General features: G+C 40.0%; 2 protein-coding genes across 5 annotated transcripts; both read right to left on the reverse strand.

The window, feature by feature from the left end:
- Positions 1–955: 955 nt before the first annotated feature.
- Positions 956–20,573, reverse strand: hoxd3a (homeobox D3a). Of its 4 annotated transcripts, none has more exons than XM_085248861.1 (4): positions 20,118–20,573; positions 4,895–4,954; positions 2,856–3,405; positions 956–2,678 (listed from the first exon to the last, which is right to left on the reverse strand). In XM_085248861.1, the coding sequence occupies exons 3-4, from the start codon at positions 3,301–3,303 to the stop codon at positions 1,927–1,929; spliced, it is 1,200 nt and encodes a 399-aa protein (XP_085104987.1). In that variant the 5' UTR covers positions 3,304–3,405; positions 4,895–4,954; positions 20,118–20,573; the 3' UTR covers positions 956–1,926. The 4 variants fall into 4 exon arrangements, with proteins under 4 accessions (XP_085104987.1, XP_085104989.1, XP_085104986.1 ...); XM_085248863.1 differs by lacking the exon at positions 20,118–20,573 and adding an exon at positions 17,113–17,204; XM_085248860.1 differs by lacking the exon at positions 20,118–20,573 and adding an exon at positions 8,816–9,145.
- On the reverse strand, positions 10,672–14,100 carry hoxd4a (homeobox D4a). The gene is made up of 2 exons (XM_085248864.1): positions 13,015–14,100; positions 10,672–12,608 (listed from the first exon to the last, which is right to left on the reverse strand). The coding sequence occupies exons 1-2, from the start codon at positions 13,421–13,423 to the stop codon at positions 12,310–12,312; spliced, it is 708 nt and encodes a 235-aa protein (XP_085104990.1). The 5' UTR covers positions 13,424–14,100; the 3' UTR covers positions 10,672–12,309.
- Positions 20,574–20,593: the final 20 nt, after the last annotated feature.

The raw sequence follows: 20,593 nt of genomic DNA on the forward strand, positions 1-20,593 counted from the left end.
CCCCCTTCCTTTTTTCTTCTTCTCCCCAGCTCCCCCACCACCACCACCACCATTAAAGATTGGCCTGTTCGGTTAGAAATGTGTTACTTGGATTTGGAATGCAAATGCTTTGTTCACGAGGAGGAGGGATCAGCGAGGAGTCTGAAAGCGACGAGTTTTTGATTAATGAGCTTTGAAATGGCTCTCCAGGAGCAATAAAGGATGAACTGCTCTCTCTCTTTCTCCCTCTCTCTCTTAGTCACACACCCCTCTGCATCTTGTCCTGTGTCAAGGAATCGCCGTGTATTTTTCTGTTTTGTCACCAGTCTGCTTTGTCTTACACCGACCATGAAAACAAATGGTCGTGTATATATATATATATATATATATATATATATATATATATATATATATATATATATATATATATATATATTAAGCGAGACTATATATGCTCAGTCTCGCTGTGCACCAATCAATTAGACAGTAGTCAGTGATTAGGCTTTGGTCTTTGCTGGAAAATTGAGCTTATTTTCTTGTCTCAGCAAGCAGGAGGCTAATCATGTGGCCGTCTCTAAAAAAAAAAAAAAAGAAGAAGATAAGTGACATGTGGAAGATGCAATAAGCCCGTAGACTCACTTCCCTCATACCAATAAAACATCAATAACCTCCAGAGCCTTTTATTCCGCTGAAATGCACTTTGCATTGGAAGCATAGAGCCGTCTGATGAGTTTTAGATATCCTGGTGTCTAATTATTGATTGTCTCTCCCCGTTTAGGCTGTACAGTAAAGCTGTGGGTCAATACGCCTCCTCGGCACAGTTACCTGACAGATTCACTGGCAGCAACAGCAGCAGCTGAATGAGAAATTAAAAATAATGAGAAGCTGCAGGGTAACCAGAGTTCCTGCTGCAGGGTTTGTTGAAAAAGAAAGAAGGGGGAAAAGAAAAGGAAATCAACAAAATGCAATAAAAAACGAAGTTTAAGCACTTTATTTACAAAATGTTGAACACAATAAAATATAACATTTCAATATCATTAGGGTTTCATAAATTTATGGATATCCAACTGAATGGAATAACAATGGAAGACAAATAAAAAATAGCAATGGACTACACAAAATGACATGCTGGTGTGTATAATATTTGATACTTCGATAGTCTACGTTTTGCTTAAGATTTGACACAAGAATAACCATGGACATATAGTGATGTTTATACACTATAAAATGTCCCATTTGTCCCAGATTTACAATTAGAAATGCTCTTTTTTATATACCAACAACACATTGCGAGTCATAGCATTTTCCAAACCCTGTTTTGCCCACACTTCCAAGTGCACTGATCTGTCCAATCTTACAACAAACTCCACACGTATAAATACTCGCATATAAACGATAAATAATGTGCAATACAAAAGTAATTAAATAATAAATAGGCTATATGCTAGTACAAAAGATTATGCAAATCAAAAGAAAAATACAAAACAATAAATAAATTGGGGTGTGCGCGGGGGGAAATGAGAGCCTAACAAACAGACGAAAAACTTCCCTAAAAATCCTTCTCGCTAAGGATGCGCTTCTATTTTTGTGATCTACAAGACTTACCTTCAAGTAATGGCATGAAATACTCAGTCAAAAAGAAAAAAAAAACAATTGCGCATTGCACTTGAGAAAAAACAAGAACAAAAAAAGAACTACTGACAACCGGGCTATCTGCTTCTCCGCATCCCCAAATATTCAAGAGAAATGGACAAAGCTGTATTATTTAGAAAATAATTACACAATAGCATTAATAGTAATATCAATAATACTGTAATAATACACACGACTCGCTTGGAGTGTAGTTATTAGACTAGTGAGGTAATAAAAAAAGAGCGCAACATAATCTTGGCACACACACACGCAAACATACACGCGCACGCACACGCACACACGCGAAACCACATATTACAAATGCGTCAGTTTAGGCGCTTCCTGAATCCTTCCCTGAGACGCTTGGTGAGAGGTGAGGTCTGTGTATGTGGGATGGGGATCACAGGGTCCATGGTGGTGGTTTCCTGGGATCTGTGCGGCACAGCTGTAGTCCACACTGGTGGATGAGGGGTGGGGAAGATGGCCGAGGTTGAACATGGGGCCCGAGGCTGGCATGGAATCAACAAAATTCCCACCCACGTAAACGGGGCTGCTTTGCAAATTGGCGTTGGCAAAGCTGCCGTTGCTCTGCATGCCGTGGTGTTCGTACTCGGAGCCCGGGTATCTCTTCTGTTGTGGGATGCAGCCACCCAAGGGTGCCGTGTACGCGGCCAAGCCGTACATATTTTGCTGGGGTTTGGCAAAGGACGGGGGTGAGGGTGCGTCATAGCTGAGGCTGTTCACATTTTGGAGCTGGCCAGAGTATCCAATGTGATTTGGGCCACTCAGCGGCGGGCTTCTATCCGGGGAATGTCCCAGGGGGGAGTGCGCCAGCCCTTTAGACTTCTGGTCCTTTTTGTATTTCATCCTCCTGTTTTGAAACCAGATCTTTATTTGGCGCTCGGTGAGATTCAACAGATTTGCCATTTCCACCCTCCGAGGACGACAAAGATAGCGGTTAAAGTGAAACTCCTTCTCCAGCTCCACAAGTTGCGCGCTGGTGTAAGCAGTTCTGACCCGTTTGGACGCTGGTCCCGGTGGGCTTTTCTCATCACTCACTTCACCACCTGTGAAGGAATCACAGAATCATCTTAGGGTCTTTTGAACAATGTGAGGAATAATTTATAAATTCCATGCACATCAAGACCCCCCCCACCCTGATCCCTCCCTACCCAAACACACCTCTACACGCTCACACAACATACACAGACACTACACATACACGTCACCATCATGATCACTACCTGCGGTGGCACAGTTGTTTGAGTTCTTCTGCTTTGAGTTCTGTCGGGTCTCCTTCATCCAGGGGAATATCTGCTTGGTGAGGGCTGGTGTGGCACTGCTGGAAGCACTGCTGGATGGGGATTTCTTCTTCTGAGATGCAGAGCTGTTGGAGCTAGGGGAAGATGCAGACAGTGGAGGAGCCTGCTGCTCTGAAATACTAGTCGCTTGGTTGTTGTTGTTATTTTGACTGCTGCTTTGTCGCATGCAGTCTCCGTTCAGGTCACTGTCTTTTAGGGCTGGTGGCCGGACTGCAGCTGTCTGAATGGGACAAACTGAGCCCTGGTAGTCGCTGTCTATGTTTGAAGTAGGATAGGACTGGTGTGCGGGCCCATAGTTGTAAGAGTCTGGTTTGGGGTAGGTGTAGCCTCCAAAAAGTCCAGAGTTGTCGTAGTATGTTGCTTTCTGCATTTTGTGGATTCAAAGCCAGTAAGCCAGTGAAGCTTTATCCAGTTGCATGAGTGTTGTTTATTTACGTGATTGGTGTTTCCCACCGCTGCTCCACTCTGTGACCTATAAAAAGAAACATCTCTCACTGTAACGCCACAGAATGTGTGAGATGCAGCGTTTGAAATCCACATTAAACCAAAAGGCACAGCTTGCTTGGCCCAGACTGAAGCTACTGTATAGAGCATTTGGTGCTTTCTAATTAAACAACTAGAGCAATTAAATTAGAAAAGCACCAAATGTCTTCAAACTGTCTATGACAATGCTTCATCTCCAGCTCGTTCGACTCGTTTCTTGGCACAAAACAGTTAAAGTTTAACTTGGACTAAAAGGACCCTCTGGGAGGCTCTGGGAGTCCCTTGCAAATAAGCTGAATCAGCATTTGACACACACGTACACACAATACCCTTTTCAGTAATCACAAGGCCTGACAAAGCCCCTAATGCATTCATTGTTCACGCGCGCACAGGCATTAGGATCGCATGTTGAAGAGCGCAAGAAGCACAACACTGAACTCCCGCACTGTTCATATAAAAATGTAGCCGTGTGAGAGGGTTAGAAAGAGAGAGCGAGAGACAGAGAGAGAGACAGAGAGAGAGGGAGAGAGAGAAAGGGAGGGATAGAGTGAGAGTGAGAGAGAGAGAAAGATGGGTTGGGTTGGGCTGGGTTAAATATGACATTTCACCAGCCTTTACGCACATCTCAAACATTATAATTTGGCTGCTTGGTCGGTTTTCTTCTTAAAGATTTATGTCTAATTATCTTGAATTATCTTTTTTAAACTTTTGGAGGATATTTTTGAAAACCAAAAAATTATTATTAATATTCTCATTATTTTACCAATATGATAAAAAGCATGACAACATTTAAAGTAAGCCGAAACAAAAATATCAAAGGGGCCCTCCTGTACTGTATGTTGGTGGCTTTACGAGGTGCAGCCTGCGCCGTGCATAACAATTGCACCTGTCAGTTTGGACCGCGGCAAAATTTATGACCGCAAATGTTATGGTTGTAAACGGCCTGAGAGAGGGGAATGAAAAGCAAAACACTCCTCAAGACTCACAGCCCCTCAGAAGTGTAAAACTAAGCGTAGGAGGAAGGCAAGGGAAAGAATTTCATAGTCGGCGACTTCTCCCATGAAGAGGCTCGGTTTATAAATGATGCCTCCATTCTGGCTTAGTGCGAGTCTCCAGCTAAACACAGAGGTGGAAAGCACGGAGCTGTTTTGCTGCTTTGAATAAGGCACGGGGATACTGGCGAGGTCTTGAAAAACTCTACTTTTTTTTTCTTTTTAATTTTCTTATTGTGTGTGCTCTCACTGTTTAATTCCGGCAACGCTGCTAAAAAAGGAAATGGGACTTACTGAAATTGGACTCTGGCCTGCGTAAATAATTACACGTACAGGTTAAGACCATCCTTCATGTCTGTTTTCTTGATTTAAGCCTCCTGTGAAACACTGTGAGCGTAAATATGTAGCCTAATAACAAATCACCCTTTCACCTTGTTAGCAGTTGGCTGTGTTGTCCTCTCCCTTCATTAAAAAAACGTTACTCACCGAAATCTGCGCAGATCTGTTTTATACCCCTCAAGCATTCACCACTGCTTCCATCTCGACCTAAAAGACAAAAATAATAACACAAATAAATGTATTGTTATTAGTCTGAGCCCTGCGTTATTTTCGATGCATGTTGTGTTAAAAATGAGTGATACATTTTTAGTTGTAGTATTTTTTTTTAAAATTTAGATTTATGTGTAAACTCAAGCTAAACTAAACAGTTCTAGATAATTAATTGAAAAATATAGTAGCTTAATAGAACTGAGGCTTTAATTCCATATTTTCCAGCGTTTTTATTGTATGTCTATTTTTATTTCACTTTTTTTTTTTTTTTACTTTTTTCTTCTTCTTTTGCTTTCATTTTCTTGAGACTGAAAAGTCTGACATGTGCACTTTTAGTACAAAAGAGTCAGGCCAAATATCTAGCACTCATAAGCGTTTTAGGTGACCTTAGGGTCATTCAGCAGTAAGTCATAGTTTAATGAACAACGAACAGTTTGCCTTAAAGAAGAGCCAAGTCTCGACTAAATTCACAGCAGCTTTTCAGCGCTAAGAGAAACAGGACAAGATGCTCGACCGACGGCAAGGAAACCAGAACTTCAAACCCAGAAATCTTCCAGATAATTATATTTGCAGTGAGTGTAAAAAAAAGAAACAAACAGCTCCTGTTTCATTGCATCTATCCGAGGAATTTAGCTTCATAGTATCACGATTCAACTGTAGGATTTTTTCATGAGGATTTTCTAAAAAGCCGGTCGATAGTCTGCACCTCGAGTGCTTTTGAGCACACTGAGCTACTAGTAGCAGACATGGTTCCCTTTTCACGCGGCTGTGTTTTTCGCCTACGCGTTGTTACGGTAAGTTTGGTCCACACAATGGGTCGGACTCAATCTGGAGTGTTATTATCTCACTTAGTCGTTTCTTCAGCTTAACCTTTGAAAATCTATTAATAAGAGGGAAGTTTGTATAACTGGAAATATATATATATTATTTTTTAAGCTAAGTTTATAATTTTACACAATGTATTCGCTGCTGTTTTGAAACAACGAAAACGAAAACAAAACACAAATTGCGTTTTGTTTGTTTTTTTTTGCAGAAAATTGTATAGTGCTTACAAATTCCCATTTTGTAGCAAAATGTCTGTATTTTTAGTTTAGCTTTTTTTTTTTTTTTTTTTTTTTAAATCCAGGAGACTGCGCGTAATTATGAGCAGCTCAGGCCTATAATACAAAAGCTGCAGTGCACAAACATTAAATCTTTATCCAAAGTAAAACAGTAAACTGAACGAAAATGGGTGGAAATTATCTCAAATTTGAGTTTATTGCCTTGTGTTCTTAGACCTGCTGCTCATCAGTCCAAAGAGAGAGAAAATATATTTGCATGGAACAAATTAGCCATTAAGGTATCCAAACATTAAAAAAAAAAAACCGCATTTGCATTGTCCTTGTTCACTATTCAGACCTCCTGTCCCTTAAAGCATCCACTATAAATTCACCTATAATATAACGTTGCAGGTTAACAAAGCCATACTATTGAACCCACATAAATCAACGGCAAACGCCAGCGAGTGAGGATAAGACAACAAATTAATGTGATTTACGATCCAAGAGTCAAAAAGAAAAGTTCCTCTCCCACTTTTTCCTCCGAGCAGGTTTTCATAAACGTGAAATCAGCTGAAAAGCGCAGGGTAGCTTTGGCTCGATCTGTCGATAATATTTGAACGCAATTTCTCGAGGAAAAAAAACTATAATAATGGTAATAATATGAATCTGCTTTTGAAGAGATAGCTTTGGGCTCCATACCCGCGCGTTTGCCGGTGAGAGCGACGTTAACGAGCATCGCCTCCATGAATGGAATGAATCATATATATTTCCTTGGATTATATTAACCCGTGGTTAAAGGTTGCTTTCTGCCATGCAATTTCTTACCTGTGAATCAATTCATCATAAAGCAGTTCCCTCTCAGTCTCAGTTCCTTTCCACGTTGTCTCAAGAATAAATCCTTCACCCTTTGTCTGTAGACAATGCTGTCCTAAACCTGATCTTGCTGTTTTTCAGACATTTCCATATACCAGTGGAGACAGTATTCCCGAAAGAATGGAAGGACTCGCATTCAACTACCAATAAAAAGCGAACAAGGTATCCTTATTCCTGAAAAAAATCACTGGCAATCAATCACCCAGTGAAATATACAGGAATTCAAAAACGGAGAGGCCTGTAAAGATTTGCAGCTAACATTGGGATTTTGGGGTGTTTCGGAAGCTTTATGATGACAAATAAAGGCGCTGCCTTAAGGTACAAGCATATTTGTTCACGTGATTGTTCCCTTCTTCAAGTAAGCCTTACCTCACCAATCCATTTTGATAAAGGGTGGCGTTTATTTCCTCATCTGAACTGTGTGAATGTGAAAATGTTCCTCTGCCTATTTCTTTTTATCTCCCCATGAGCTGCGAGCTTTGCAGCTCGCCTGCACTTCAGCGTTTAAACCCAAGCAGATATGCTTTTGTTTGGGTGCTCAACGTGCAAATCTAGACATCTTTAACCTCCCCCCCACAAAGGCACTGAAGTGCAATGCATGTGTGTAAAAAATGATCTGTGCATTTTATGTCACAGAAGATTTGAAATTTCCAACATTTATGAAGATTTCTTTTTCTTTGCCTCACTCCCCCTAAAGATAGAAACTAGCGGGGATTTCGCAATAAAACGAATAAAGAGGGCCTCACTCACCACATTTTGCATAATATTGAAACGTTTTAAAACGCGGTTCTGTGTAATTTACAAACAACTGCGCAATGATGTGGGAGTGCATTTTAAAAAATGATTTATGAAATAAATGACGTGTGTGTATTTTCTTGCAACTGGGAAAGGATTGTATTCAAATAAACCACATTATCATCTCGTGTTTGTTGTGTCTGTCTTCCCACACAGCTGAAGCACAAAGAGGCACGGAGCCAGTGTCTTCTTGCGTTGTTTTCGGTACTAACCCCACACTATGCCAAATAATGGCACGCTTTAATGCCAGAGAAAATATACCGAAAGGCCAGACTCTAAGATTTCGAACCACAGAGACGGTTCTCGGACCTGGTTGGTTCAGCGGTGGGTAATCTTTGCTAGAGAAGAAGAAGAAGAAGAAGGGATGCCGGACTGGTAGCGTCTCAGCATATGTTCAGAGGGTAATAAAAGTGAAAGATTTACAGTTTTCGCCCGGCCCCCAACAGCCTCGCACCCTTTCAGGGATAACTGAGAATGATTTACAAGGAGGCAGAACTGTCAGCCTGGCCGAACTTCTAGGACTTCTAAGAAATCAAAATTAGATCATCCCCCACTAACAATAAAAACAATAGAAAATGATTGTGCTCTAAAGCGAAAGGGAGAGATAAATAACTAGGAATTTGTCTTATGGTTAAAAATACAACACCAAAAATCGCGATTTCTGCTTCGCAAACAAGACAAGTTAATTTTAATGCTTTCTTTAAACATATTCAATTTACTTCAGATTAAAAGAAACAAAAACAACTTCACATTAAATTAGCAAAAATCCGAATTAGACTCTGAATAAGGAGTCTATGGGCCCAAAAGAGGGAGCAGACTAAGCTGCATGTGTCCGAAAGAGCAGTTATTCAAAGCGAGCATCCATAAATCCTACTTGTCACTGCCATTTACTTTTTTCACATTAGTCCCATCAGTCCATTTCAAGACATTTGCAAACCGCAAAACTGAAAAATTATGCTACTGCTAATATATTTAATTTATTTATTTATTTTAAAAAAAGAAGAAGGCATGCGTACAGCGACTAGCCACAGCCTATACAATTGCGCTCAGAGCGCACACATCAAAGGGAGCAATTTATCAAATATCACGACATTTGATATCGTCATTTACCAGCTGGGGCAACATGAAAAATGTTGAAATATTTACCTACCCAAGCATCCATCGGTTCAGATGTGTTGCTAAAGTGCGGGACTACAGTTGCGCCGGGAATCGGATATTATTTTCTTGGGGGATCTCTTCAGTTTTCAAGTCTGATAGAGTCCTTGCGATTAATGACGACGCCGTGTTTCTAGGGGGACGTGCTGCATTAATTATTTAGACAATCACGTGGTCGAGAATAGAGAGCGGAGTGGTATAGTCTCTGGATTATATCTCTGAATGCAGACAGCGCACTTTAATATATCTTAGGGGGGTTGTCTGGCTCGGAGAGGCTTCTTGCGAAAACAGCTGGAAATCAAATATGGCCGGATGGAGAGCAACGACGTTGTATTCCTGCACTGGGTGCAGTGTCATTGAAAATGGCACTGCCTTTGGCTCCCATTTATTGCTGTTCAGACATGTAGGTCAGTGTGGCTACACACTGCACGTTGTAGTAGGCTGCTCTGACCTGATAACTGCCAAGGAAACTATGATATTGGCATTAGTTCAATTCATGCATTATATATCAGACGCTCAAAACACCCAGGTTTTATATTAAGTAGCTAAAAATAATAATAATAAAAAAGCAACCTTTGGTTAAGTTAGAGCTTGTAATGTATTTTAGGTAGGTTCTCCCCCCTCACCCCCCTTCTAGTCGCTTCTCCCCAGTCCCCCCCCACCCACCCAGCCCCCCTCGCTCTCTCTCCCTCTCTCTCTCTCATCTTCTCCTCAGCATCTATATGGAGATCATTTTTGGCAGGATGGTGGATTGGTAGCATCACTTTGTCTCTGCTTCTCTTCACATCCGTGTGACAAACTTACATTTTATGTATACACAAACGTTTATGCGCGGTGCACGCACGTGCTCAGTGGGCATCAGCCCGTGGTCACTGGGGATGAAAAGTGTTTGGATGCAGGTTGTCTTTACAAATGCATACATATGGTCACTTTGTTTGTATCCGAGCTGATCCTGTAACGTGAAGGGGTCGAAGGTCGGTATTGCTGCGTCTCATCCTCAATAAAGTCTCAGCTTGTGGATCATGGGGGGTTGGGGGTTAATATTAACCATAAGCAGAATATAGGTATGCTTTAATAGCCTAAAGTTCTATACTGTGCTATTGGGTGTTTGTTCCTTCGTTCTAATACAGCTCTAACAAATGTGGCGTGAATTAGTCTTGGAGAAGGACCAACTCCTCTTAACAAGTTTTCCCTGTCAATTTGAGTCTTATGAGGGCACTAGAGATAATTTGTGCTTCCACTGCACCGTAAAGAACCGTCTAAATAACTTTTACGCATTGAATGTGGTTTTTATGGCACAAAAATAATAATAAATAAATTAAATAATCCCCACTAAGAGTTTTTTTTTCCTAAGGGGAGGTTTTTGCGCAGTGCTTGCTCTCGCTTTGTTACGAACTCATGAGTAAAATGAAACGGCAAAGTAAAAAAAAAAAACCTCTTCTATTTTATTTTATTTTCTAAATAATAAAAATACACTTGTGTGCTTAAATTTAGGACCTGCCAAGACAACAGGCTGCATTTGTGTATCCATTGGCCATTTGGTCCATTTGTAGATGTTTTGTAAAAGCGGCCTTTAGTTCCATATGGTTCCACACGCTTGTAACTCTTAGGTGAAAAAACACTTGGAGCAAAGCTGTCCTTTGCGTCTAGCGTAAACCAAATGGCACCAAATAACGCAAACAAAGAAAAGTTACTCTAAAATTTCAAGCTATCGGGGAAATAATAAATAACCCCGGGGTCGAAAAAATATATGTATTTCTTCTAAATCAAAATCTATCTTGAGTGCAGGAAATAAACATCCCAGAACACACACAGTCTCCCAAATACTTAAATGCATAATCAGTAGAAATCTTTATTTTTTTTTATTCAATATACTTCTCACATCTCAATGCACCGTACAAGGTAAAAAGCATGTACAAAAATAAAAACGAAAAGATTGCATATAGACATGAGGAGACAAACGCACAAATCAGAACCTTTTCGGGGGCTTCGCCTGGTATAAATACTGTTTAAACACGTGTAAAACGAGGAATTCAGTGGCTCTTACTTTGAATCAGCTTTAGCCTTTTTTCTTTTTCTTTTTTTTTTGAGGGTGGAACAGTCCTCCAAAGCAAAGCGAACAGCGCCTGGGAGAGAAATGCTGCCTGTCCGGCGGGTCAGGGGTGCTGGGGTCAGTCCTTGCGGCTGAAATGTGTCCCCTGGATGAACCTGCCACTGCTGCTTTGTCGACCTTCGGTTGAAATACCTTTTCAACTCTCTCGTCAAGAAGACTTCAGAAAGGAGACCTCCACATACTGGGAGAGCTTCTTGGCTTTTTGTCCGAGGACAAAGACGGTATAAAACGAGAAATATCTGTCTTGAAACATGACCTGAAAGAGCCCCATGGATAGCTTGGTTGTGAATGAAAAAAAAAAAAATAGAAGATTCCCATGTTAACTAAGACTAAAACTTTGCATAAGGCCATGCTAATAACGCACAAGAGTTCAAACATATTTCGGAATAATAAAGGTTTAACGAATACTTTTAATTTAATTGTGTGCTATACGAAAAAATGTACACGTTTTTAAACAAATAAATAATGACGCAGAAATCGTCTGAAAAATAAAAAATAAAATACTGCTAAATCTCCAGGATTTGATTATTTCCGATTGGAAACATCTAGTATCAATTTGATGCCATGCAAGAACAAATGATCTTTCATAGGAGAGTTTTAAATGGCACAAGAGAGCCTCTGAAAATGTACACTGTTTACAAAGATGTCAGGAAAGATTTATAAGGGCACTCTGAATAGTATGCACACAGGAATGTCTTGTGTTTGGGAAATAACAATTTTAAAATTTCAAAGCTTTTTTTGTACAAAATAAGTTAAAACATACAAGTCACAAAAGATTCAGCGGGGATTTCTGAAAAAGGTTGAGGAGTGTTTGGCGTGCTCTATATGCAAATAATATTTCCTTCAAGTATACATTTATATATATATATATATTGTGCGTTTAATGTGAATTTTTCAGTTGGCTAAAATAATTTCTGTGCTGAAAGCTGTAATAACTTTTGTGTATGTGCGTGTAATTTGAAATGATCTCACTGTTTTGTTTTTAAGCAAAGATATTTCATTGTTTAAATCAGCTGAATCCACGTGAGAAGAGCAGAGACACTTTGTTTAAATCCACTGAATCGGCCGAGGCTGCTTGATAAATGTCTCCTCAGAGGGGGCAACGTCGGAAAAAGAGGGAAGGAAAAGTTTATTTCGACGTTTTTTCTGTCTCTTTGAGGAAATTTGAACACAGAAGAGGCTCAGCTTGCAAACCTCTCGGTTTTAAAGACCGATTGATTTTCTCACTCAGACTCGAGGCAACAATGCTGGAGGGTCATGTTTGTTAAATTAAAAACAAAATGGCTAGAAACGACATCAGTCCATGCAAAAGTCAGATGTAACTTTTGTCTTTTTTATATACAGTTAATCTCTAAGGACAGGACCACTTTCCTTTCTTATAATGCTGTGATATCAGTCAGGTTATCCTTCTGAATGCTCTGCAGATGGTTGGAGACTGGTGCAGATCTCCCCTTGGTGTTGGGTAGTTTGTGATCTTTCTTCCATTTCATCCGTCTGTTTTGAAACCAGATTTTAATCTGCCTTTCGGAGAGACAAAGAGTGTGGGCAATCTCAATCCGCCGCCGCCTGGTCAGATACCTGTTAAAATGAAACTCCTTTTCTAGCTCCAGAACCTGCTGCCGGGTGTAAGCTGTTCTGGACCGCTTGGGTTCAGATCCCGTGTAATCCGGGTTCACTGGGAGAAAGAACACAAAAGAAAAACAAAACGAAACAAACAAAAGTCACTAAATGTGGTCGATGCAGCATGCAGGTAGAACATGTGCAGGACAAGAAAATTAGTTTCTCTGTCAAAGTTCATACTTTAAGGAAATTTAAACGGAACTGTCATCAGGAAACAGTGGATTATTTTAGCTAAATTTAACCAGATTTGCTCTAGATTTCATCCCAATTTCCACCGGCTAGTCTGCGTGTTTGAGGAGCTTTTAGGAGCTCACCTAGCGGCCTATTTCCTGAGCTATAAAAATTTATGACTTGTGTAATTGGCGAGGCCTTTCAAAGACTCCTATAAATAGTATACTGACTGATTTCTGGATTATAGCCCTCAGTAGAGGAAGAAGAGGAAGAAGAAGAGGAAATCTTACCAGTAGTTACGTGAACTTTCTTCATCCAGGGGTAAACTACTGCTGGCTGCTTGGCTTGTATCCCATTTTGGCTCTTTGTGTTTTGCTGCTGTCCACAAGTCCGGGGTCCGGCCACTTGGACCGGAGTCCCCTGCTCAGTCTGTTCGCTAAAATGGCTCGGGTGGCTGGCTCTCTCGTGCCCATGACCCCGTGGTTGCACTGTGGAGTCCTGCACAGTGTTGCAGCTGAAGGGTTGCTCCGTGTAGTTTGACCGTGGGTAGATCCCTGGATGCTGAAAGTCTGTGTCCTGCGATGGACTGTAGTAGTCGGAGCCCTGCTCAGGTATATAGTTATTCTGTGAATATTCCTCGCAGGGAGGAAATTTGGGATCCACATACTTAGAGTTCACCATATACGAACTCATGGCCATTAATTTCTGAAGGTAGAAAATACTAATTTTTCTCGAGTTGTCTTTTTTCCTCCCTCCATAAAGCCCTCCTACTTGGTGTCAACTGAATAAAGTTAGCGAACCATGTGACCAGATCGGCCAATAGAGGTGATGCGGGTCCAAACACTGGTAAACATACAACTAAATGCATTTTTATCTGAGTTAAGATACACAGAAATTAGAACCTGATGGAAAAAACGCAAATATTATCTTGAAACATCGGCGTACGTGTTTGGAAGACAGAAAATGAGGATTTCAAAATAAATAAATAGAAAAATTGGGGGAAAATATGCACAATATTGAACTTACGAAACGTATTAAAAAGAAAACAGAATATTAAAAATGGGGATTGTCTTCTGTGCATGGTGATGTTTCATCAAAGCTGATTCCTGGTTTCTAAAGTCTAACTTAAAAGCATGGTGTTCAACAGAGAAACCAACAAAAGATACAAAAAGCCCCTTGGCATAAAGACAGCGAATAATGAGTGAGGACAATTGATGGACACTGTCTTTGTCAAGAAGGGGTCATCCAAAAGTTACACGAATCTCATCACTTCATCTGCTCCCATCCCTTTGAAAAAAAAATCTGTCTCAGGAGCCTATTGGACAGCAGCAGCAGTCTCTGGGAATCAATAATGTAGAGACAGAAACTGCCCACAAGAGAAAAAAAGAGCTACAGCTGGAGTGTCTGTGGCTTGGTTTCATTTAGTAAATTCATTTGGTATTTCATGCAAAGCACAGCGAGCCAAACAGGAATAGAGACACCTTCCAATGTTTATTTCCACGTGCAACATTTCATATTAGATTTCCTTTAAGCCTACAGAGTTACAGCACGACCTCTTATGAGGAATGTGGTGTTGTCAGATTTACTCTCACTCATAAACCAACACTGTTAATGTAACAACTGGAAGCACATTAGGCTTCAAATGCCTGATAACGATGGCAGTAAAGTCAATAAATCGAAGTTTTTTCATCGACCATATACTCCCCTAGAATCGAATCTGTGAATCTGGTTTCATCACACAAATTCGGTTCTACAGGGTATATATAGACGACGGGAAGCGATGCTGCCTAATTTTACCCCCTAAACCACATCACGTTTTCTTTGTGCAGCACTCTAGACTAATAAAATTAACAGAGTGGCTCACAATCAGAATAAACCAAAACCATCAAAGAAGCTGAGGTTACATAAGAAAATAAGAGGCAAGAATTAAAAACCCAGGGATAAACACATACTTTTATAAGCTATAATCACTCCGGAGTGCCCTATTTTCTTTGTTTTAGCCACGGCATTTCCTTTTTAATTTATTCCCCTTTTCTACAGTATAAAGTAGGCTTTTTTCGTGGTCTTTTTTGTTGCTTATTTGAAGGAAATCTCGTCAATAGGACACACGAAACCCTCGAAGCCTTGTCAGTTGCTGGTTGACAAGGCTTCCAAAAAAGCAGAAGAAGAAAGACATAAAGAAAAGGAAAAGCAAAAATATTAGGCTACAGGCTACCTCTGCCCTGGGTGCTCCTATCAATCGTAAGAAAATGACAAGCGTAAAGTAACTGAAAAAACAGCTACCAACTGAGGTCAGCCCAGCTTTCAACGCAGAAGATCTTCTTCTCTTCATCAGGCTACAGCCCAAGTTCACAGCAAGACAATACACTTCTTCAAACACCATAAATCCATAAATGACCTTAAACTTTTTAAAACTGTCAGCTCAGATTTAAAGTTAAGCCTCCGTCAAGCAATCGAGCAACGGTATAAACCCCTGAGCACTTGCCAGGTTATACAGGGGTTTCCTACCTCCGCTGTCCAAAAGATGCTACGGGCTGGAGGCCATCGAGGTCAACTCAAATCATTTACAAACTTATCAAAAAGTTCAATTATTTTTACTGCTGCTGACATCTCAAAGGGTGCAAAAGTTTACCAAGTCGTCAGACCTTAACTAACTGCCATGGAGACCACCTCAAGCCCTACACCGAGCTTCCTCTACAAATTAAATTAGTTAAAGCTGGGCGTGATCAAGACAGATTGGCCAAAACTGAGAGAAACTGAGAGGGTCTAGCAAAAATAATACACTTTTTTTTTTCAAGGACGCTAAATCACCATGCGAGTGAGCTAATTTCATATCAGTGCGTCTATATGGAGAAAAATAACGCTGATGGCGAGAAAATATAGCAAACTCTAAAAATTTTGAGTCAGTATTTAAGCAACGAGACAGTAATTTGAATTTATGACATGTTTCCTTCTTGTCCAAAATGTGACACAATAATTGCATCTCAGCTCTGAAAGGGCTTAAAAAGCAACTGTGCCTCACACACAGAACACGTTTTCTTCTTTAATAAGAAAAATTAAACGGATAAAGAAACAAATTCGTGGCTAATTATTTGACAGGTGATGTAAACGGTTTAGTGTAATATAATAGGGAATATTATTGGCTTGCACCAACCTTGTAAAAGAGGCCTTTAATAAATAAGAATCAAACATAAAACAGTAAAATGTAAAATCAGTGTGACGCTTTGTGCTGGAGCTCCTTTAACGAATATGTAGGCCTGCGTGTGCATGTGCACATATATATGCTGTGATCTGAGCTGGAAAACTTCCGCTAAAATACGAACAAAAACTCAAAATATTCGTTATGGCCTCAATTAAATGATGAGTGCATTATTTATTTATTTACTCATTTATTATAAATCGTCCTTGCACTTCACGTTTCAGTATTTATTAGACAGCCTGACCTGCCTTTCACCTGACCCTGCCGGTCCTTGTGACGGGTCAAAGCCGAGTTCCCCAACAAAAGAATGATAAAGTCAGCGTTTCCTGGCAGCTCGTGTTAAACCAATGGCCAACTAGTCTCCAGCTCGACTATTTCTTCATTACATTCACAGATATTTGTTTTCGATTTTGTAAACCATCAGCTGTGGATTTGAAAGCTGCAGAAAACACCAGGCCTGCTTATTTTTCACACAACTTAATAAAGGGATTTTTTTGTCTGATAGTAATACAAAATAAACGCTAAATTCCATTTGAAGCTTGGATCAAACATGCAACCATTGCAAGACTAGATTTCTAACAAAGGGTGACAAAATTAATAATTTAAAGGCCTGCAGTTAGAAACGCGCCAGGCCTGGGGTGAATTAAGAAAAAAGAAAATCCACACCATGTAAAGACTTAAAACTGATTTTCTTGCGAAATCAGTGCTGTTTAAAAAAAACCAAAACATTTCTGTGTGATTGAAACCCAAAGAGAAGATGACGTTATCTAGCAAACGAATTGTGGGTGAAGAAATGTGCAGCTTAACAGTTGGACACAGCAGGAAATTAATGCAATTTAAAATAAAATTCCTTTGATTAAAATCTCAAGTTAACTGCACAAGATCACCATACAGCTTTAAAAAGACCAAACAAAGAAGCAGAACCAAAAGAGGAATAAGAAGAATATGGTGTGGAGCAAATCAGACCAATAACACTTTTAAAAAAAGAGTGAAGGTTAGATCCATAAAAGCTTTTCAAAACAAATCAAACAAGTACTAAACTTGAACACAACTTCATCAGAAGAGCACACTGTCTAAAAGTTACCGAGCATGCACTGCAGCTTTACAGGCAGGAAACAGTTTAGCCTGAGCATTACGCATGTGACATCACACGCCCATACCACGAGCATAATGATAAAACGCAGCTTACCGCGGAAACCGCAACAGATGACACGCAGTCCAACAAACGCATCCATGCTGAAGGGGAAAAGTCAGTCCGGTAGAGTTCCATGTCAATTGAGGCTCTATTCCATCTGGACTGTCTTACTAATACACAATGAGAATTATATTTTGGCTTGTCAAGTCCCAGGCCATAAAACAAAGTTTAATGGCATCACGTGTTTCCTCACAGCCATTCACAACAGGGCGCAGGCCCATAAATAACCCCGAAAGTTGCACTTACTCAATAATAGCGATTGCACTGATGTGCACTGAGGAAAAGTCGTGGAAATGAGGAAGCAGGGAAGCGGAAGGGATTTTGTAACAGTCACAACAGAAAGTGGTACAAGAGGGAGCCGTGACAGAATAGCATGTTTTATTCCCACCGTGAAAACTGGGGAGAAAAATATGTGCGAGCTTTAAACTTCCATGAACAAACACCAAAGTATCCTGGTCATCTTAAATATTCATTTTAATCATTTTAATATTGAGGTGTGATGGAATCAAAACTACTGAAATCGAGAATTTCAATATTTAAATCTCCTGAAATCTGACGCCTTTTGACCTCTAAAGTGTTAACAAATGAACCACTACGCGTCACTGATTGGTGCCCGAATACATTTTTTTCTGTCCAGTGAACCTGTCACAATAGGACTGATGTCATTCATTCTTCCGGGCCAATCCCAGAGTGCAATGCCTTTTGGTCCTCCTCCTCCCCCTGCTCTGACCTAACCGGAGAGAGCAGACCATGTTGAGGTTTGGGTGGCTGCCACAGTGCGGCAGGTATAATAAATGTGAGGGCAGCAGATCAGAGGCTTTGAATTTTCTTACATGTATGTCTTCATAAAAGCTTTTCCTTCCTTGCAGATTCAAATTCTTCCTACACATAACCCCTGCTTCTAGTTTTCATGTTTCCTCGAACTGTTTTGAACTTGTAAATAAAGTCGTTTTAATTGAATCATCCTGTTTATCACGAGGACACAGTTTACGATTATTGAATGACTGTTTGCTGGGGAAAGATGACAGACATGAATATTTGGAGGATTTCCAAACCAGCACAAAATGCACCATTGTATAATCTTAATGGCTGATCTCATTTGATAGCAGCCTTTAACGTATCTAGTGCCCATGCGCGCCACATGGGTGACTTTTCTGGCACCAAAACAACTTTTAGAAAGAAAACGAACTGGATCACGTGATTCCCGCCTCATCTACTTACAGCACCAAAGAGCATGCTAGTAAAAGGATTGCTAAATGGGACCAGAGAATCTGACTGTTGGGCAACAGCGCCTTCTGCTGGCATGATAAAGGCCTCTCCACAGTTCCACTGTAATAAATACAAAAAATAAATAAATATATAAAACATACACAAACCAGTTATTTCACCCAATCCTGTGTTGCATCAAACTGTTGATGAAGTTTTGAATGAGGGGAGAGGAGATTTACTGTTGGTATGCAGACCACTGATTTCAAAATTTGCTCAATTACTCCTCTAAATGATTCCCTCCAAAGCAAGTAGCCTAATGCAAGCTAATTCAAAACTAGGTTTAGTCAAGCTCTTTAAACACATTATATGAATTCAGAATAATTACCATAGCATATTTATATCTAAATATTTTCCTCTATTTGTAGAGTGAACATTTAAAAAAGACTATAATGGGAATATCTGTAGTAATAAACTGCAAAGTAGATGTTGAAATTGAAAATGCTGATGTTGTGGTGATGATTCATACTTAACATTGTTAATGAAAGCATCATTTATCTAAGTGGCAACAAAAAAACAATTAAAACTATTAAATAGAAGGCAAATGACAGCACATTTAGGTTCACATGGCTTGGCTTGAGCAAAAAAAAATTAAAAAAAGAAATCTCACAAAATATATTATATGATTATATAAGTCTGTTGCTAAAGGGTCTAGACAGTCTGGATGTCTGAGAGGAGCTGAGTAGGAGTGAAGGGAGGAAATCCATTTATGGAAACTAATAAAAATATTAGTGCAGGGCCTGCGGTCACACATATACTAAATAATTACGTGCATTACAAAAAACGCTTAAAACGTGTGATCTTTTTTTTTTTTTGCACTGTCAAAATGTAAAAGATCATGACTGAGTCCTATGTAATTCTCTCAGGCTTCTGCTTGTGCCTGTCTTTCAGGGTCCATTTTGCCGCATTGCAGTAAGGCTGTAAATACTTTCGCAGCTGCCTGTCAGGCAACAGTGAAATACTGTCTTTGTTCAGTTGGCCTCATCTCCAGGCAGCTGAAAACAAGTAGGAAAACTGAACTTTTGCTGCCAGGCTTTGTATACGTTCCATAAAGCAAATTAACTGAACTTTGTCTCGAGTATAATCCCTCATTTATTAGCATATAAAGCGAAACAGTGTGATGGAATATGGTGGCCTGAATACGCCAATACAGATTTTCTAGCAGGTTGAGAGATGAGGGATAATATAGCTACAATTATTCGTAGAGGCTGATGGAATTGGGATCTGTCTACAACCAATAACTTAACGCTGAAAGCAAAATAAGGAATGACTTGTTAAAGACAAAGCTCTCTTGCAGTGCACAGTGGAAAAAAAAACTTCTCTGCATCAAAAACACAGCTCACACATCACCATCTGTGACCTCAGAAACAACTTCTATTTGTGCATCTAAGGCTTTAAAAAGGCATCAATAAACACGATGAAACGACTTGAAATCCATATGATATCTTCTTAAATATTTCTCTGTGGTTGTTGCATTATAAAAGGCAACTTGCCGGCTAAACGGACGTTTGTTAATCATTATAATATAATGGCCAGACTTCTGTTACTGAACATGTCTAAAAACAAAAACAATTAATCCCAACACACCCAGCAACATGTGACTTCACCAAATTACCTGAGTGCCATTACCTTGCAGCTCATTTACATGACCAATGAAACAGGAAGCTGTCAAACTTTACATACTCTCACACATGCCCAACTAATAAACGCCATTATCGCACAAGAAATCTTACCTATGGTGGTGAGGTACTCCATGCTTGCTCTTTGAAGTTTGCTCAGGCAGTGCATTTTGCGTGAAAGAGCCAGCACAGCTCTGTGAATGAAGAAGGTGGGATGTGGATAAAGTTGAAACGCTTCTCTTGTCATCCAGTAAAAGAAAAAATAATTAATTAAACAAACGACGCAGCGCCGGGAAAATATGCGCTGATCAGACAATTATGAAACGAATGGCAGGCGATTTTTAAGAGAGCAGACCGTAGTGTATCGGTTTAACACCATAGACAACGTGATACAGAATGCAGTGGGGGGAAATCGCCAGGGAAATCAGGAAAAGGGCCATGAAGACGTTTGCCTCTCGCACATGACCAGTGGCATCCAATGACAGGCGATGGAGGCACATAAAAAGGTCTATTACCAAGTTGTAAATTGTCCCCTCACAAAAAGGAATTTGGACTGCAGCAATTCTCTCCATCTTGGCGCATAATAGCAG

This window comes from Mchenga conophoros, linkage group LG16, assembly GCF_057382185.1.
Source record: "Mchenga conophoros isolate Kocher_MC1m ecotype Shallow Benthic linkage group LG16, M_conophoros_male_GT1.1, whole genome shotgun sequence".
Lineage (NCBI taxonomy): Eukaryota > Metazoa > Chordata > Actinopteri > Cichliformes > Cichlidae > Mchenga > Mchenga conophoros.